The sequence below is a fragment of the Sprattus sprattus genome (assembly GCF_963457725.1).
Source record: "Sprattus sprattus genome assembly, chromosome: 5".
Taxonomy (NCBI): domain Eukaryota; kingdom Metazoa; phylum Chordata; class Actinopteri; order Clupeiformes; family Clupeidae; genus Sprattus; species Sprattus sprattus.
The window spans coordinates 12,380,411-12,394,130 of NC_137924.1; the positions used below are offsets into that span (position 1 = coordinate 12,380,411).

General features: G+C 43.2%; 1 protein-coding gene across 1 annotated transcript in view; it reads right to left on the minus strand.

Moving 5' to 3' along the window:
• Positions 1-13,227, minus strand: part of pde11a (phosphodiesterase 11a) — a gene marked incomplete at both ends in the record, with an annotated part of 38,204 nt that extends 24,977 nt beyond the window's left edge. The window contains 3 exons of the mRNA XM_080838847.1: positions 246-335; positions 11,627-11,785; positions 12,445-13,227. Coding sequence (XP_080694973.1) covers positions 246-335; positions 11,627-11,785; positions 12,445-13,227 — 1,032 coding nt within the window. The remainder of the gene's footprint in view (positions 1-245; positions 336-11,626; positions 11,786-12,444) is intronic.
• Positions 13,228-13,720: the final 493 nt, after the last annotated feature.

Below are 13,720 nucleotides of genomic sequence, written 5' to 3' on the forward strand. Positions count from 1 at the left end.
GTTTAAAAGGGACTAAACTCCTAAGGACTGAACACCCCCCTTTCACTACTGGAGCCCAGTGCTGAGCGAGCGGCTCCCTCACCCCTACCCCTATAAGGCAGTGTGCGTGGGCAGGGTAAAGGGGGTTAGAGTGAGGGGGTGGGAGGTGAGGGATGCTGTGTTGATTCTGAGTCGATGAAGAGGGAGCAGTGAGGATGCAGACATGAGCCCTGCGTCCAGTGCTCAACCCCGGCCCGGTCCCTTACCCTGCTGCGGTCATACTCCTTCCTGGAGGCGGCAAAGAGCTGGGCGTTACAGATGGCGATCCCACAGAAGGGCAGGTACATCTGCAGCACCTGGAGAAAGCGACACAAGAAAGACTCGGTCACACAGGGAGGGCAGGAGCCAAAGCCCACACACACTACCCTGGCCTCCAGTGAGAGAGCAGAGGGTCCACTCTTCAAAGACATCACAAGGCTTGATAGGGCAATTAGCATATGGATTCCCAGCAACAGCCGTAGTTCGATAGAAGTAGGGTAAGAAGGGAAATGCTATACACGCACAGAGGAGACTCAGAGTAGAGGAGGCAAAGGCCACAGAATGGGTTATTTCACCTTCGTTAGTGGATCAAAATCAATATTTCATAAAAGTCAGCATTCAATTTTTCATTTAATGATTCGCTGTGGTTTCAACGTGCTTTTGTTGCAGGTTTGTAGTTCATGTATAGCTCCAGGGATAAGCCTACACACCAGGCAGAGAGAGGCAGGTCACCTCTCAAGCGCTGCACTACAAACCGAAATCTAAGAATGGCATTTTATTGCAACATTGCAATGGGCCAAGACTCATACTACATCAATTCATTTCACATTACTTGATTTCACTGGTTTCCTTCAGCTCTTGTCAGCTGTGAGTGATTATATGAATTCCATCATGTTGATTTCACACATACACCAATTAAAACATTACTCAATACATTTCCTGTTAAATTATACTTGTTTTGTTTTGAGATTAGACTGATGATGTTTTGTTAATTAGGGAATAGGAAATTAGAATTTCTAATTATGCTGTCACACCCACTCTGCAAATTGTTGATATTTTCCCGATGTAGTCAATTTAGTCAAGGTGCTGACGTGAGACCAGGAATGCTGACAGTCAACAAGGACAGAGAGACAGAGAGAGAGACAGAGAGAGAGAGAGAGAGAGAGATAGGCGGGGGGGAAGACAAATAGTAAGATTAGGAGAGGCTGAATGAGAAAGACAGACTGTGAGACACAGGGAGAGAGAGAAAGAGAGAGATAGAGACGAGGGGAAAGACAGATAGTAAGATAAAGAGAGGCTGAGTGTGAGACCGAGGGAGAGGCCTTGAGGTGGGGGAGGCACTGGCCTCTGCACCGCCTCCATGTGAGTGAGTGAGTGCTGGCTTACAGCGCCCAGATCTCTGTGTCCAGCGGCTGCAGCACTGATTAGGGCGCCTTCGGCTCGCCTCCTCTCCGCTGATTTAGTTCTTTCCTTAACACATAATACTCCGCCATCTCTTCCACGGACACCGCATGCTTCACCGGTGCCACCGAGGAGGCTGACCTGTCACCCGTTCTTTACGAGTCGCTCCCCAGCACTAAGCTGGGTTGGGGCCAGAAGGCGGACAAACCGGCGGATAATTGCTTTCCCTTATCGTTGGCGGCTCACAAAGGCATGCCTCCATTAGAAACAAGAGGCTGCACAATGACGGGGGAATCCTGCTTTTAATTGCACCTTAATACCATTACAGCTAGCGCCTTCGCTTTTGATGCCGTCTGAAACGGCTCCTGTCAGTGGCTGTCAGCGCTGTAAGCATGGGAAAAACAGATTCTCTTTCTCTCTTTCGAGGTCTTCACAGATAATGCTAGGGACGCGTGTGCAATCAGTCTCAGGCATGGTACATTGACTAATCCCCCAACGGCTAAATGGGAATTTAAAGTGAATGGTCTAATCTAGTATTGAGCAGATTGATGTTCAGTTCACACCTCATTCTCAGACTCATCAAGTAACATGCTGACCAAATTGCCTTGTCCAGAAGACACTCAAGCCTGCAGACAACAAATGAACAGAGTCTCTCAAGCCTCACATTGGGTACAAAATGCATGAGTTCATCTATTGGGTCTAAGAATTTTTTGGATATTCTATATCTGTGAAAATGCACAATTGGAATACATTTAAAAGCAAAAGCAAGGTGGTGCTGTCTTCAATAACTACTATATTCACATTGCCATTCATATTTCTGTTATTCGATTACTACTGATTCCCTTTCTCTGGTCTTATTGTCTGCTCAATTGCTGCAGTCTGGATGACTTATGCTCCATCTTTACCTGTCAACTACACTTTAACAGCCACACAGCCAAAGGGATGTATCGTAGCAAAGAGATAAACCCCATTCATGGACACAATGAGACTTCCTTTGACCCTCCAGATATGACAGCAGGGTCACATTAATTATGCTTAGGGTCTTTGGAGAGGCCAGTATGGATCTCTAAGTAAACCCCAACTCAGGAAGTCAGAAAAGCATAGGATGTTTTAATTGGATTCTGGCGAAGTGGCCATTATAATGGAATGCATTACAAACAAAGAGCTATTGCCTGGAGAGCAGAAGACTTGTGTTGACTGCTCGGTAAAGAATGGTTTAATAATGAAACACACTGACCCAAGCCACTGGGAATCCACAGCTGACAGAGGCTCTGTTGCTATTTATTCTTGTTCTAGCTCCTGCAGGTAATGACACGTGAGAGGCTTGCGCTGGAGCCTGGCTCTTCATCATGTCAAATGAACTGTGCCACACTGAAACAGCCAGACGGGCTTCCACACACGGGGGTTCATTCCCCCTGTGATAAGATTGTGCCAGGAGTCCAATGTTGCAAGGCTTGCAAGGTAGAATCCTGCTATGTCTTGCTGACTGCAGTCTGCATTCCTTCCTGGCGTCACAAGGGTGCTTTCTCACTAGCATCAGCAGAGAAAGCACAATAGCACCTCTCTCTTCCCCCACCCGCCACATTAAAGCGTGATTGTGCTTCACTGAGAAGGCATCAATTATTCATACAAAAGAAATCCGCACCACGACAAACGTAGCAAATCAACTTAATTTGTGTCGTTTGATTCACTTTTCGAGACGGTTTGTATGCGGAGTTCTTTAGAGCTCTGGAGAAGAGCACTGGTTCTCTCTTCACCTTCGGTTGCTGTTATGGGTCCTCAAACCTTCTGAGCTCTAAGGAGGCACTGTGACAGAAGACCTCCTGGCAACAGGAGCTCCGCTGTCCTACTTTCAAGGCCAGCCATCTCCTTTTTTTTCCTCTTCTTATTCTTCTGTCAGTCTTCAGCTCAGAGGATAACCCAGCTAGGGTATTCAGTGAGACACAGGTGAGGGCAGAGTCATCGGGTTGAAAGTGCCCTTTCTCCCAAGAGTAGATATAAACAAGGACAGCTCTGGATCTCGCCACTCTCGTATTCAAAGTCGGGCAATTCAATAAATGCTTCACACTGCCAAAAATAAAAACAATTCAACATTTAAGGCTTGAAATTGCCTCAGTGACAAATGCTGAAAGTATATTGGATGCTGAATGTGGGACTATCACATCAAACCAATAATGCCCATCCACACATTTATTGCTCCAGAAATACATTTTGCAGCAGTGCACTAAAGCTTCGGTTATCTCCAGAGTGCTGAGGAGCATATCTTCCCTGGATGGAGGACAAACTCTGATAGCAACAGATAGAGCGAACGTAACAAATGCACCAAAAACAAACTCATAAACACATAATGAAGAGCAGATGTTATATAACAAACTGTGGGAACTTGGCAGGTATTGGTCTCTTAAATGTTGCTCTCGTGGTACATTTATCAAATGGCATCGATGTTAAGAGAATACTTAATTCTGTCACTAGCAACAGGGCATAATGACAAAGAGCAAAAGATGGTATTTTATGAGCGCAAACAAGGCCACCGCTACAATCAGGGCTTCCAATCCAAAACTGACACTAGGCATAATTGTTCTAATTGTCCTGTAGGGGGCTACTACCCTGGCAGCAAACCGCTCATCATTTCACATGACTGCAGCCAATTCAACAAATACAGCACCATTCAGCTCCAGCTGCTCTGATCCGGTCCCACTGACTCTCTTAGCTGCCAAACACAAACCTAGCACTTCTACTACATCTGATTCTGACACGTCTGACATGACTTGTTTGACAGTAAAATGTCCTTAAAATCTGAAAGACATGCGGCCGGTATTATTTCTAGGTTAAGTATCTAAATAAAGAACGCTTATTTAATATACTTGCATCCATTTGGAATGTAAATAAATACAAATAATTTAAATAGTGCTAAAATAAAATTTAATTAAGGTACAACTTAATTAAAATACATAATTAAAATACATATAAGAACTCTGAAAAATGTATGCATGTTTACTGTTATGTCACCCATAGCACACTTAAAGAATATGTGATCACAATTCTCTAAAAGTTTGTTCATGTTTGTGTTCATGTAAACATAAATGTATGAAAAAAGCAGCTAGATCACTTAATTTGTGACATGTGACTATATACGTACAAAACTACGGTCTGTATTGTTCCCAAAATAACAAACTCATGATGTTTACAAAAACTACTTTTGTAACCACATTTCCATTCAAGCCCAATAATGGCAATCTTCAGATCACCACTGGACCACTGACACTAGTGAGCAATTCAAATAAATAGTCTCTGACTTAAGATGTTGAGGAACCCATTCCCTGCATAGCTGTCATCCTCAGGTGTCAATGCTTTCAAATCATTCTGAGAAGCAGTTTGGTGCTTGGTGCATGATTACTGACACCTATAGGTGCAGTACTGCAGAGCATATTAGGAGCTGCTAATCTGGCTGTGTTGCTGCAGCATACTACAGGCACGAGGTTCTAATGCTATATCCTGTGGTCTCAGGCATGAGGTTCTAATGATATATCCTGTGGTTTCAGGCATGAGGTTCTAATGCTATATCCTGTGGTCTCAGGCATGAGGTTCTAATGCTATATCCTGTGGTCTCAGGCATGAGGTTCTAATGCTATATCCTGTGTTTTCAGGCATGAGGTTCTAATGCTATATCCTGTGTTTTCAGGCATGAGGTTCTCATGCTATATCCTGTGGTTTCAGGCATGAGGTTCTAATGCTATATCCTGTGGTTTCAGGCATGAGGTTCTAATGCTATATCCTGTGGTTTCAGGCATGAGGTTCTAATGCTATATCCTGTGGTTTCAGGCATGAGGTTCTAATGCTATATCCTGTGGTTTCAGGCATGAGGTTCTAATGCTATATCCTGTGGTTTCAGGTGAAGCAGAGGAAGATGCGTAGGGCTGGGGGACAACTGTGAGATTTCCAAATCTTATTTCAAAAGGACCCATCATCAGCTTGACACAGTGTCAGGGGACTGTCAGTAAAAGGGGTTATTACAGCATTGTTTCAACTCTATTTGACAGACAAAATGGTAGCTTTGGAGAGCTTAATTGCTCTGGTGGATTCCAACACGCCTATTGATCTTTAAAACGTGATGAAAATGAAAAATGTTTTGCCAGCTTGTCCTCATTTTCACCTGAAGTGCTTTAGTCCAGTGGATGTCTGCAGGTAAAATATACTGCAGAGAGGATTGCATCAGTATGTATCAATACCATGGTGATGCATAGGGCTGCAACTGGTATTTGAGATGAAACAACCCTTGCAGCTGGAGAGAAAGATGATATGAATCTGCTATGATTTCATTGAATACTGTGCAAGCTGCAAAATGAAAGTCGTGCCACAGTCGTGCTTCAGTCATTTGCATAGGTAGAATCTGATACGGGTGTCCAATAGAGGTAATGAGAAAATAAAATTATTCATGAGTTATACAATTATAGAGGCTCCCTGATAGAGTGTAATCCAGTGGGGAGTCAACATAATGCAATTCCGAGGGCCATGGCATTTAAGAAGAAAGAAGTAATGTGTTCAGTCCGTTCATCTGTTTAGATCTCTCCACATGCTGTGCTTAACAGTAGCAGGGGCACAACAGCTATTTAGAATACTGATTTGAATCGCAGGCTGGGGGTATCACTGAATATATCAATATCAGCTGTTTCGGTATGTAACATATTATTTTTGCAGTGAATCCAATCTTTCGTGGCATACAACAAAAAGCCTGTCGAAGAATCGGATCCCACATGTAGCAAAATCATGAATACCGATGACGGTGTCAACACACACAGGAAAGAACTGTGTGCTCAAAACCGACTATGGAAGAATGCAACATCCAAAGCATGCAGTGACCTACACAACAAAAGCAGGAAATGCTTGAACTTGAAAATACCCAGACCTTTCAATTAAAAAACACAGAACTAACAAAAACAGGAGATACTGAGAGGCAGACTGAAAGTCAGGAAGAGAGAGAGAGCGCACAAACGAGAGAGAGAGAGAGAGAAAGAGATAGAGAGAGAGAGAGAGAGAGAGAGAGAGAGAGAGAGAGTGATGCCTAAGTACAATCATCTGGAAAGTGGGTCATTGCATTGCATCCATTGCATATACAAGACGGTATAGCACAGATAGAATTCCATCACTTGTTGGATGAAAAAATGAACTCCGGCACAGGCTCCCGACAATAACCATTTGGAAGTGCCGACGTTAAGAGTTTCATCATTAATTCAGCAGTAGCCACTCTGTGCATTACCATGATGCTAATTCACTGTGAGAAGCACATGAAAATACACCGCTGCTTCAGCCAGGCTGATTTGCATCTGCGGTACACAAGAGGGACAACACTCTCTCTCTCCGTATCACTCAGCACTCTCATTAAGAGACCACACACACGCGCATATGGCGCTTAATTAGTCTCAAAACTCTCGCACATTAAAAAGCAAGCGCGTGCACGTGACACGAGAGCGTTTCTGTGAGCGGACAAGCATCCTCGTAAGGGAGCGTTTCTGCTTGGGGTGCACAAATATGGTCTCTCAGGCATAGGGCTGTGATGAGTAATCGCACTGGCTCGACCCTCCCTACGCGCTCGCAACTGCTCTACACTCGCTCGCGAATCAAGTTGAACTTTGAGACTTTGGAGGTGGGGATATTGGATGATTTGTCCGCTCCTTTGATTGGTCACTTTGAATGCTGACCATGACCTTTGATTAGCTGTGTTTGGTTTGCTCACTTGCTGTCAAGGACTTTGTTGCTGAGCCCTCTCCCTCTGCTTTCTCTGACCCCACGAGGGTGAGAATGCGCCGATGAAACGAGTTAACGAGGGCTTTGAAAGTTTTTGGCCCTGGCAGCGACACATCAGAGGAGCGTGGGCACCAGGCACCTCGTTACAGACCCGTGCACCGCACCGTGGAGACCGAGAGCTAAATGAGTCACTGTGCCAGATAATATTTCATTAGGAATCAGCAGGTTCCGACAGGATGATCAATGCCAGCTCCCACCTTACTATTTCCATTTATTTCAATTCAGTGTGAGCCATCAGGTCCCCTTTGTTTTAATGAATCAGTACACCGGGAAAGCCATGGCCACCAGTGAGCCATCGAACAGTCTGCACCCAAAGGTGCACCAGTGGGGGGATCCTCTTACACAGTGCGCATGGCTCAACGGAGACACAAGGCTTCCACCATAAGTCCACCATTAAGGATGCGCCTGTGAGGAGCTAGGTGCTGGAGTAGGTGATTATACCTCCAGCCCTGCAGTGTTTGCTCTGGGTAATCAGGAGCTGACAGCAGCCACAGCCTGCCATTGTAAAACAATCACAACCCTGAAAGATGCAATGCTTCATAGGCCAGGTGCTAATCTGTCCTTCCCGGTCACAAAGGGGCCAGGGGAAAAAGGGTCCATGTTGCTTTTTTTTTATCACAGTTGTCACCTGCTGATTTCAAAGGTGATCTGACATCTGTTGACCTGAATAGCATCTGTCACCACACAGCAATAGTTTAAAGGTACATAAAATGCACAAGGCAATGCTGCACATGGTGCAGAGGTGGAAGTACTTGGGGATACTCTTGCTGGGGGGGGGGGGCCTACAGACAAAAGGTTCAGGGCTCCCACATCCCCTGCATAAAAAACGTGCATAATAAAAGCTTCACTTTGTTATATGCTTGCTAGAGCCTGTGGTGGATATTTAACAGCATCACTTTCCCCCTCTCTGCCTTTGCCTTGTTGAAGACTAAGTAAAAATGCCTGTATGCCCAGCTCAGCACCTTTCCTTTAGTTCGGCTAATGAGCTCAAACACCACTCCTTATTCTGTCTGCCGAAAGTACAATTAATATACAATTACCACGCAAATCATGCCAGATGAGAAAAACAGGTCAGCTCCCTCTCACCACACTCACTACGTGACATGTTTGATTTAACATTCGCAAAACCTTTTATCACGTTTTGTTAAGACCTAAAGTGAATGGCCTGACTCTATTTTAACAGAACTGCTGTACAGCCCCCCACTCCAGCGGCCAGAGGAGGAAGTAGACTGCAGGATGGGGGAATGAAGTGTAGTGTTTGGTGTATTAGCACATGGGACAAACAGGTGCATTACTTGCTTATTTTATGAAAGCAGATTTAAATGTATGGCTCAAAAGGCAATTTAGCTCACATTGGATACATTATACCAAAGAGTGGACAGCGTCAGTCAGAGCAAATGCTACCTGAATGATTTGTTGTGTAAGGAGGCAAGATCCTTGGTTAGTTGGTTCATATCACTGGTCACAAATGTGTAGTAACAGTTTGTACTGCAGCGACTGACTGACCATCACATCACTGACAATTCTAAACACCTGTCTAGTGTTTATAACAAGCCCTGTCAATTGATCTTGAGGTCAGAACTAATGAAAGTCTGTTTTCTCTCATTTAATTAAAGGGTGGAAGGTTGAACCCCTTACATGACCTAACTTCATTGAGATAACTCATGGGAAAGCATTGAGTTTCCCCCATAGACATTAAAGAAAAACTTAACCAGGGCCCTGTCCGAAATGTTACTAGGGACAATTAACGATCAAAATCAGTCCAGTATTGATTTAGGCCGCTAAAACCAGCAACCACAAAATGGCTATACAATGGAATCTTATGAGGCAAGCATCTGCGCAAAGCAAACCACTTGTTTTCGGCCCTGACAGGCTCATAAATGTTATAGATATAAAGGTCTGACAACATGGAAAGTATCTATACAAAAATACACCTGTGTCTGTTTATCTCAATGACTGTAAAGACACTTTGTAAAATGACTGTTAGTACTGTCAGTGGTTTACATTTCTCTTGTTCCTGGTAGCACCCCACTCAGTGCCTGTACTCGCTAAGTGCGCTGGGGGGTTGTTTTCTAACATTTACAAAAGGAGAAGTAATCAACTACAGACACTGAATGATTTGCTACGTCAGAGCTCGGAAGAAGAGATAGATAAAATACTGAGGTAAACAGACGCAGGTGTATCTCTGTAGGGATCCTTTCCATGTTGTCAGACCCTTGTGTATGAGCCAGTGTCAGTGGTGAGAACAAGCAGTTTACTTTGATGCAGCTGCTTACCTCATAGGATTCCATTGTATAGCCATTGCTGGTTTTAGCGTTCTAACTGAACACTGGACTCATTGTGATTGTTAAGTGTCCCTAATACAATTTTGGACCCAAAAAGATCTAAAAAAAATACGTTCAAAATTCCCAAAGAATTCCTTTAATGCCAAGGCAATTACAAATCACATGGGCAATCACATACTCTGCTATGTGTAAGAATTTTAAACATTAAAATATAATTTCTACAATAGCAACAGAATGTAAAGATATATCTGTTTTCGCACGCGTAAAAGTCTTTACACTGTGTTGCCCAGATATCTGCTCAAGTTACCATGCAAACCAGCTAGAGCTGCTTTGTCCTCTCTCTCACACCTTGTCCTCTCGCATAGTACCACTTTGTACCTCAAGAGGTGCTAGTGAGTCACTGTAGCGGAGACAGCAAAGCAAAGGAAGGGTGCCGTCACGCTGGTCACAGGCATAGGCACATACTGTCAGGAATGGTGTTTTTAATCTGCAAAATGCCATCTCAGAGGTTAAAATAATGATGGTTGCTGATGAAGTGTTCAGCCTCCTCCACAATGGCCAAACTTTTAGTTTACTTCTGTGAAGGGAGAGGAGGTAGGGGTGTACAAACGCAGTAATACACTGCCCTCAGTCTGCTTGGGCTGGGGAGTATGACATCATTTAACTTCAAAGCCGATAGCTAGTCAGGCCTATATATAGCCACAACGAGTAGGCTAACCATAAAATGTCAAGTGATGAGGTTACTTTAGATAGATATTTAGAATTTGAAGTTAGTTCTTTAGTCTCTGAAACAATGGGTCATAGTTTCAATGGACTGTACATTGTGAAGTTTGAATATTTTAGTTGTTAGTGTCAAATAACAAAGATACATTCTAGTTTTGGCGGGTAAATGTAAATTTACAATCCTGCTAGCAATTATATATTTTTAAACATTGAAACAGGGAAAACAGTAACTTGTGTTGGTAACTATGGCCATGGCCATGGCCACATTCTAGCAAAAGCTATCAAACAACAAACTGCCTTTAGATTGTTGGGCTAAATTAGCCTACCTGTCCAGCAGAAAACAGGCACGTTCAGTGTGTCACCCTGAAATCGTGTCCCTCATCAGCAATTTCCACCTGGGAAAGGCCACATCCATGTATCCATGTAATACACCATTGCCTGTTCTGATTTTGTTTTGCTTTATGTTTTTGCTTCTTTAAGAACGAGGATCCACATTCCTTTGCTTTTTCTACTGCTAAATAATAAGTATGATCCTCCGTTTGTGAAAATTCCGGTCCTTGAACTTCTCATGACACAAAACTGTTAGCCAGCACCAGCAACCACTGATTCTTCTTCTTTCTTCAGCATCCAGCCGGCACCACCAAATCCAAGCTGACACTTGTATGTATAAACAGAGCCAGTGTTGTCGTTCTGGGCTATTGTATCACATAGTGCCACAACATGGCGGCCTCCATGGAAGATGACCCACTCCACTACATAGCCCGATGAACACAATTCGTCGTTACAAGGCATTATTCACTTATAACAATATAATTATGATTATCCATTTCTGATAAAAGATCCCCATGAATCCTACACACTGCACCTTTAAAGTATTAATGGCACAATAGATGTCATTCCAACGTGGTGTGGGGTATGTGCAGCCCTCAACTGCATGGTCAGCCCAGAACACAGAAAATAACAAATGTACTCAAAGCCTTGTCTGTACAATGTTAATGAAACTAATTGTTTTTCCATTATTTCATCAAAACGAGAAGATTCATTAACAACTACTGACACATAAAGGATAATATCAGTTGATGCAAAGAATTATCTCGGCAAGCAGTCAAATCTGATTTTGGTATGACTCTTTTGGAACTACACTTGGTAGTATGATTAAATGAAACAGTCTAAAAGAATGAACTCATAAATTATGGAGAGAGAGGGTGGGAGGGAGTGCAAGGGGACATGCATGGACTCTGCATCACTGATTGCTGTGGTAGAGAGGAGGGCTAATTGTGTATTGATCACCAATGCACAACACAGGGGGGAGTTATTCACTTGTGTCTGATAGAGCGGTCATATTGCACTTGGACAGTGAAAACACAGCAGCATCTAGGATCAACCATGGTTACCTTCTCATCATCCTCTGTAAAGAGAACACCACCAGGGTTCTTGTTGATGGCCTGAGCCACGCCAATGATCTCCCCGTCGCTGTTCTCAATGGGCATACACAGAAGTGACTTTGTCTTGTATCCAGTCAGCTTGTCAATCTCATCACTGAAACGATGATCCTGCAATAACATAAAGACGACAAATGGGCAATTATGCTGAATCAATTTTTACTCCTTATAGCTAAATAAAAGAGTGAGAGGACACTGCTCTAAACCTCTGACTGTATTTTGTACTGATGCACCGCTTTTTTCATCCAGAAGTTGTTACTGCCGGTCTATGGCTGATGAAAGCATGCTCATTTTGGCAATGTATAATGATAAACAAAGAATATCATTTAATTCTGTAGTTACAGTACCCTCCACCATCACCTACTGTAGGCCTACAGAAATCAGCTGAAACATCTGTTGCATACACGAGAAGTCTGCCATGGAACAACGAATATTTTAAGTTGGGAGCAATGATAAGACTTTACAACTGATTTAGGCTAATACAAACGAATTAGCAATACGTCATACAGGATAATATTGTGATTTCGTTGAGTAAGCTGTAACCTATTTTCAGATTTCAAGTGAGATCTGCACTTATTCAAGGGTCTCTTCATTTACTTAATCTTGGTGGCTGCTCCACTTGTTAGTCATAGTTGGTAGTAAATTTAAATCTGGAGGGCGAAAATCTTAGAAACAATATGCATATTTTAAATAATAAGGGAGGAAGAAACATAAGCACTTCATGGTTTCATGGATAATTTAACACCACAGCAATTTACGCTACAACACACCTGATACGCATCTGGTATATTCACGGTTTCACCATGTTCCGCAACATATCCAATTATCCCCTTCCCCCAAGGAACTTGAACTTCATCCGAATTATGAAAAGATGGTAACACGGTAGTCCCTGCGTGCACGTCAAAAAATTTGGAGACTAGAGTCTTTTTGCTGGCGCTGCCTTCAACAAGAAACAGGGAACAGCGGTCAGCATCAACCATGATACACACAAATACAAGGATTTTGTAACTGAGGCTGGTTATATCCAAGTCATTCGATATGTCTTTCACTAACTCCAGGAAGAACTCTCTTTCATTATGTTGCTTCAAGTAATATTTGAAATCTATGGCTGTGGAGGGATACTGAGGGATGTTAACGCGTGATTCCAGCAGGGCGCTCAGAATATGAGCGGTTGTCGGAGGTAAGGAGCTGGCTTTTCTCAGTAAAGCCCGTCTCCTCATACTTGTCAAAGGCTCCTGTGCTCTGTAATTGACGTGTTCATCATATGTCCTGTTGTGGTTGACAGCTTTTGACCTGGCGAAAGTTTTTCGAAGCTCTTTTTGCGATGTTCGCCTCTGTAAGCCATCTCCTTTGCTTGCCCAGCTATCTTTACAAGCGTTGTTTTTCTCTGGCTCCGTAGTGACGTTCGCTGGAGTTTTACTTGCTTGATGATTTTTAAGCCACTTTTCAACCATGCTGAATTTCCCCTTCCTGTTAAGATAGTCTTCGAATAACTCAGGGTTTTTGTCGAGAAAACTTTCCACGTCAGAAAAGACCATACTTGCCATAGCCATTTCTGTTGGGTTTGTGGTTCGCAATGAACCTATCCAGGAAAATTCCACCGTGAAATTTCATTTATTTTGTCGCAAAGCGTAGAGTGGTATTAAATGCAATCCACGGTGTACTGATAAAACAAAGATCCCACCGTCATCTGCCAATAAAATGCAATAGCCTGTTTGTACAGGAAAATAGCATATACAATAAACCGTTTTTCCAAATAGTCATGTATAAGCATCCTACTACTCACTACTCTTTGAATGTGGCATTGCAAATGTAATATGAGGACGACGCAATAATATTTTATCCCAACTTCGGTTTGTTCCACGTTCTAATTCTGCGCCTCATAGCCAGCATCAGCAAAGACTAGAGGAGTCCGCGAGCTGATGTAGCAACCTGCGTGACGTAGGTAGCGATTGATAGTTTTTGCTGTACGTAGGGTTGCCAGGTCTCAAATGTTGTAGTCCAAACTACAAAAAGCGCTTTTTGGTTTAAGCGTACGACGGTAGG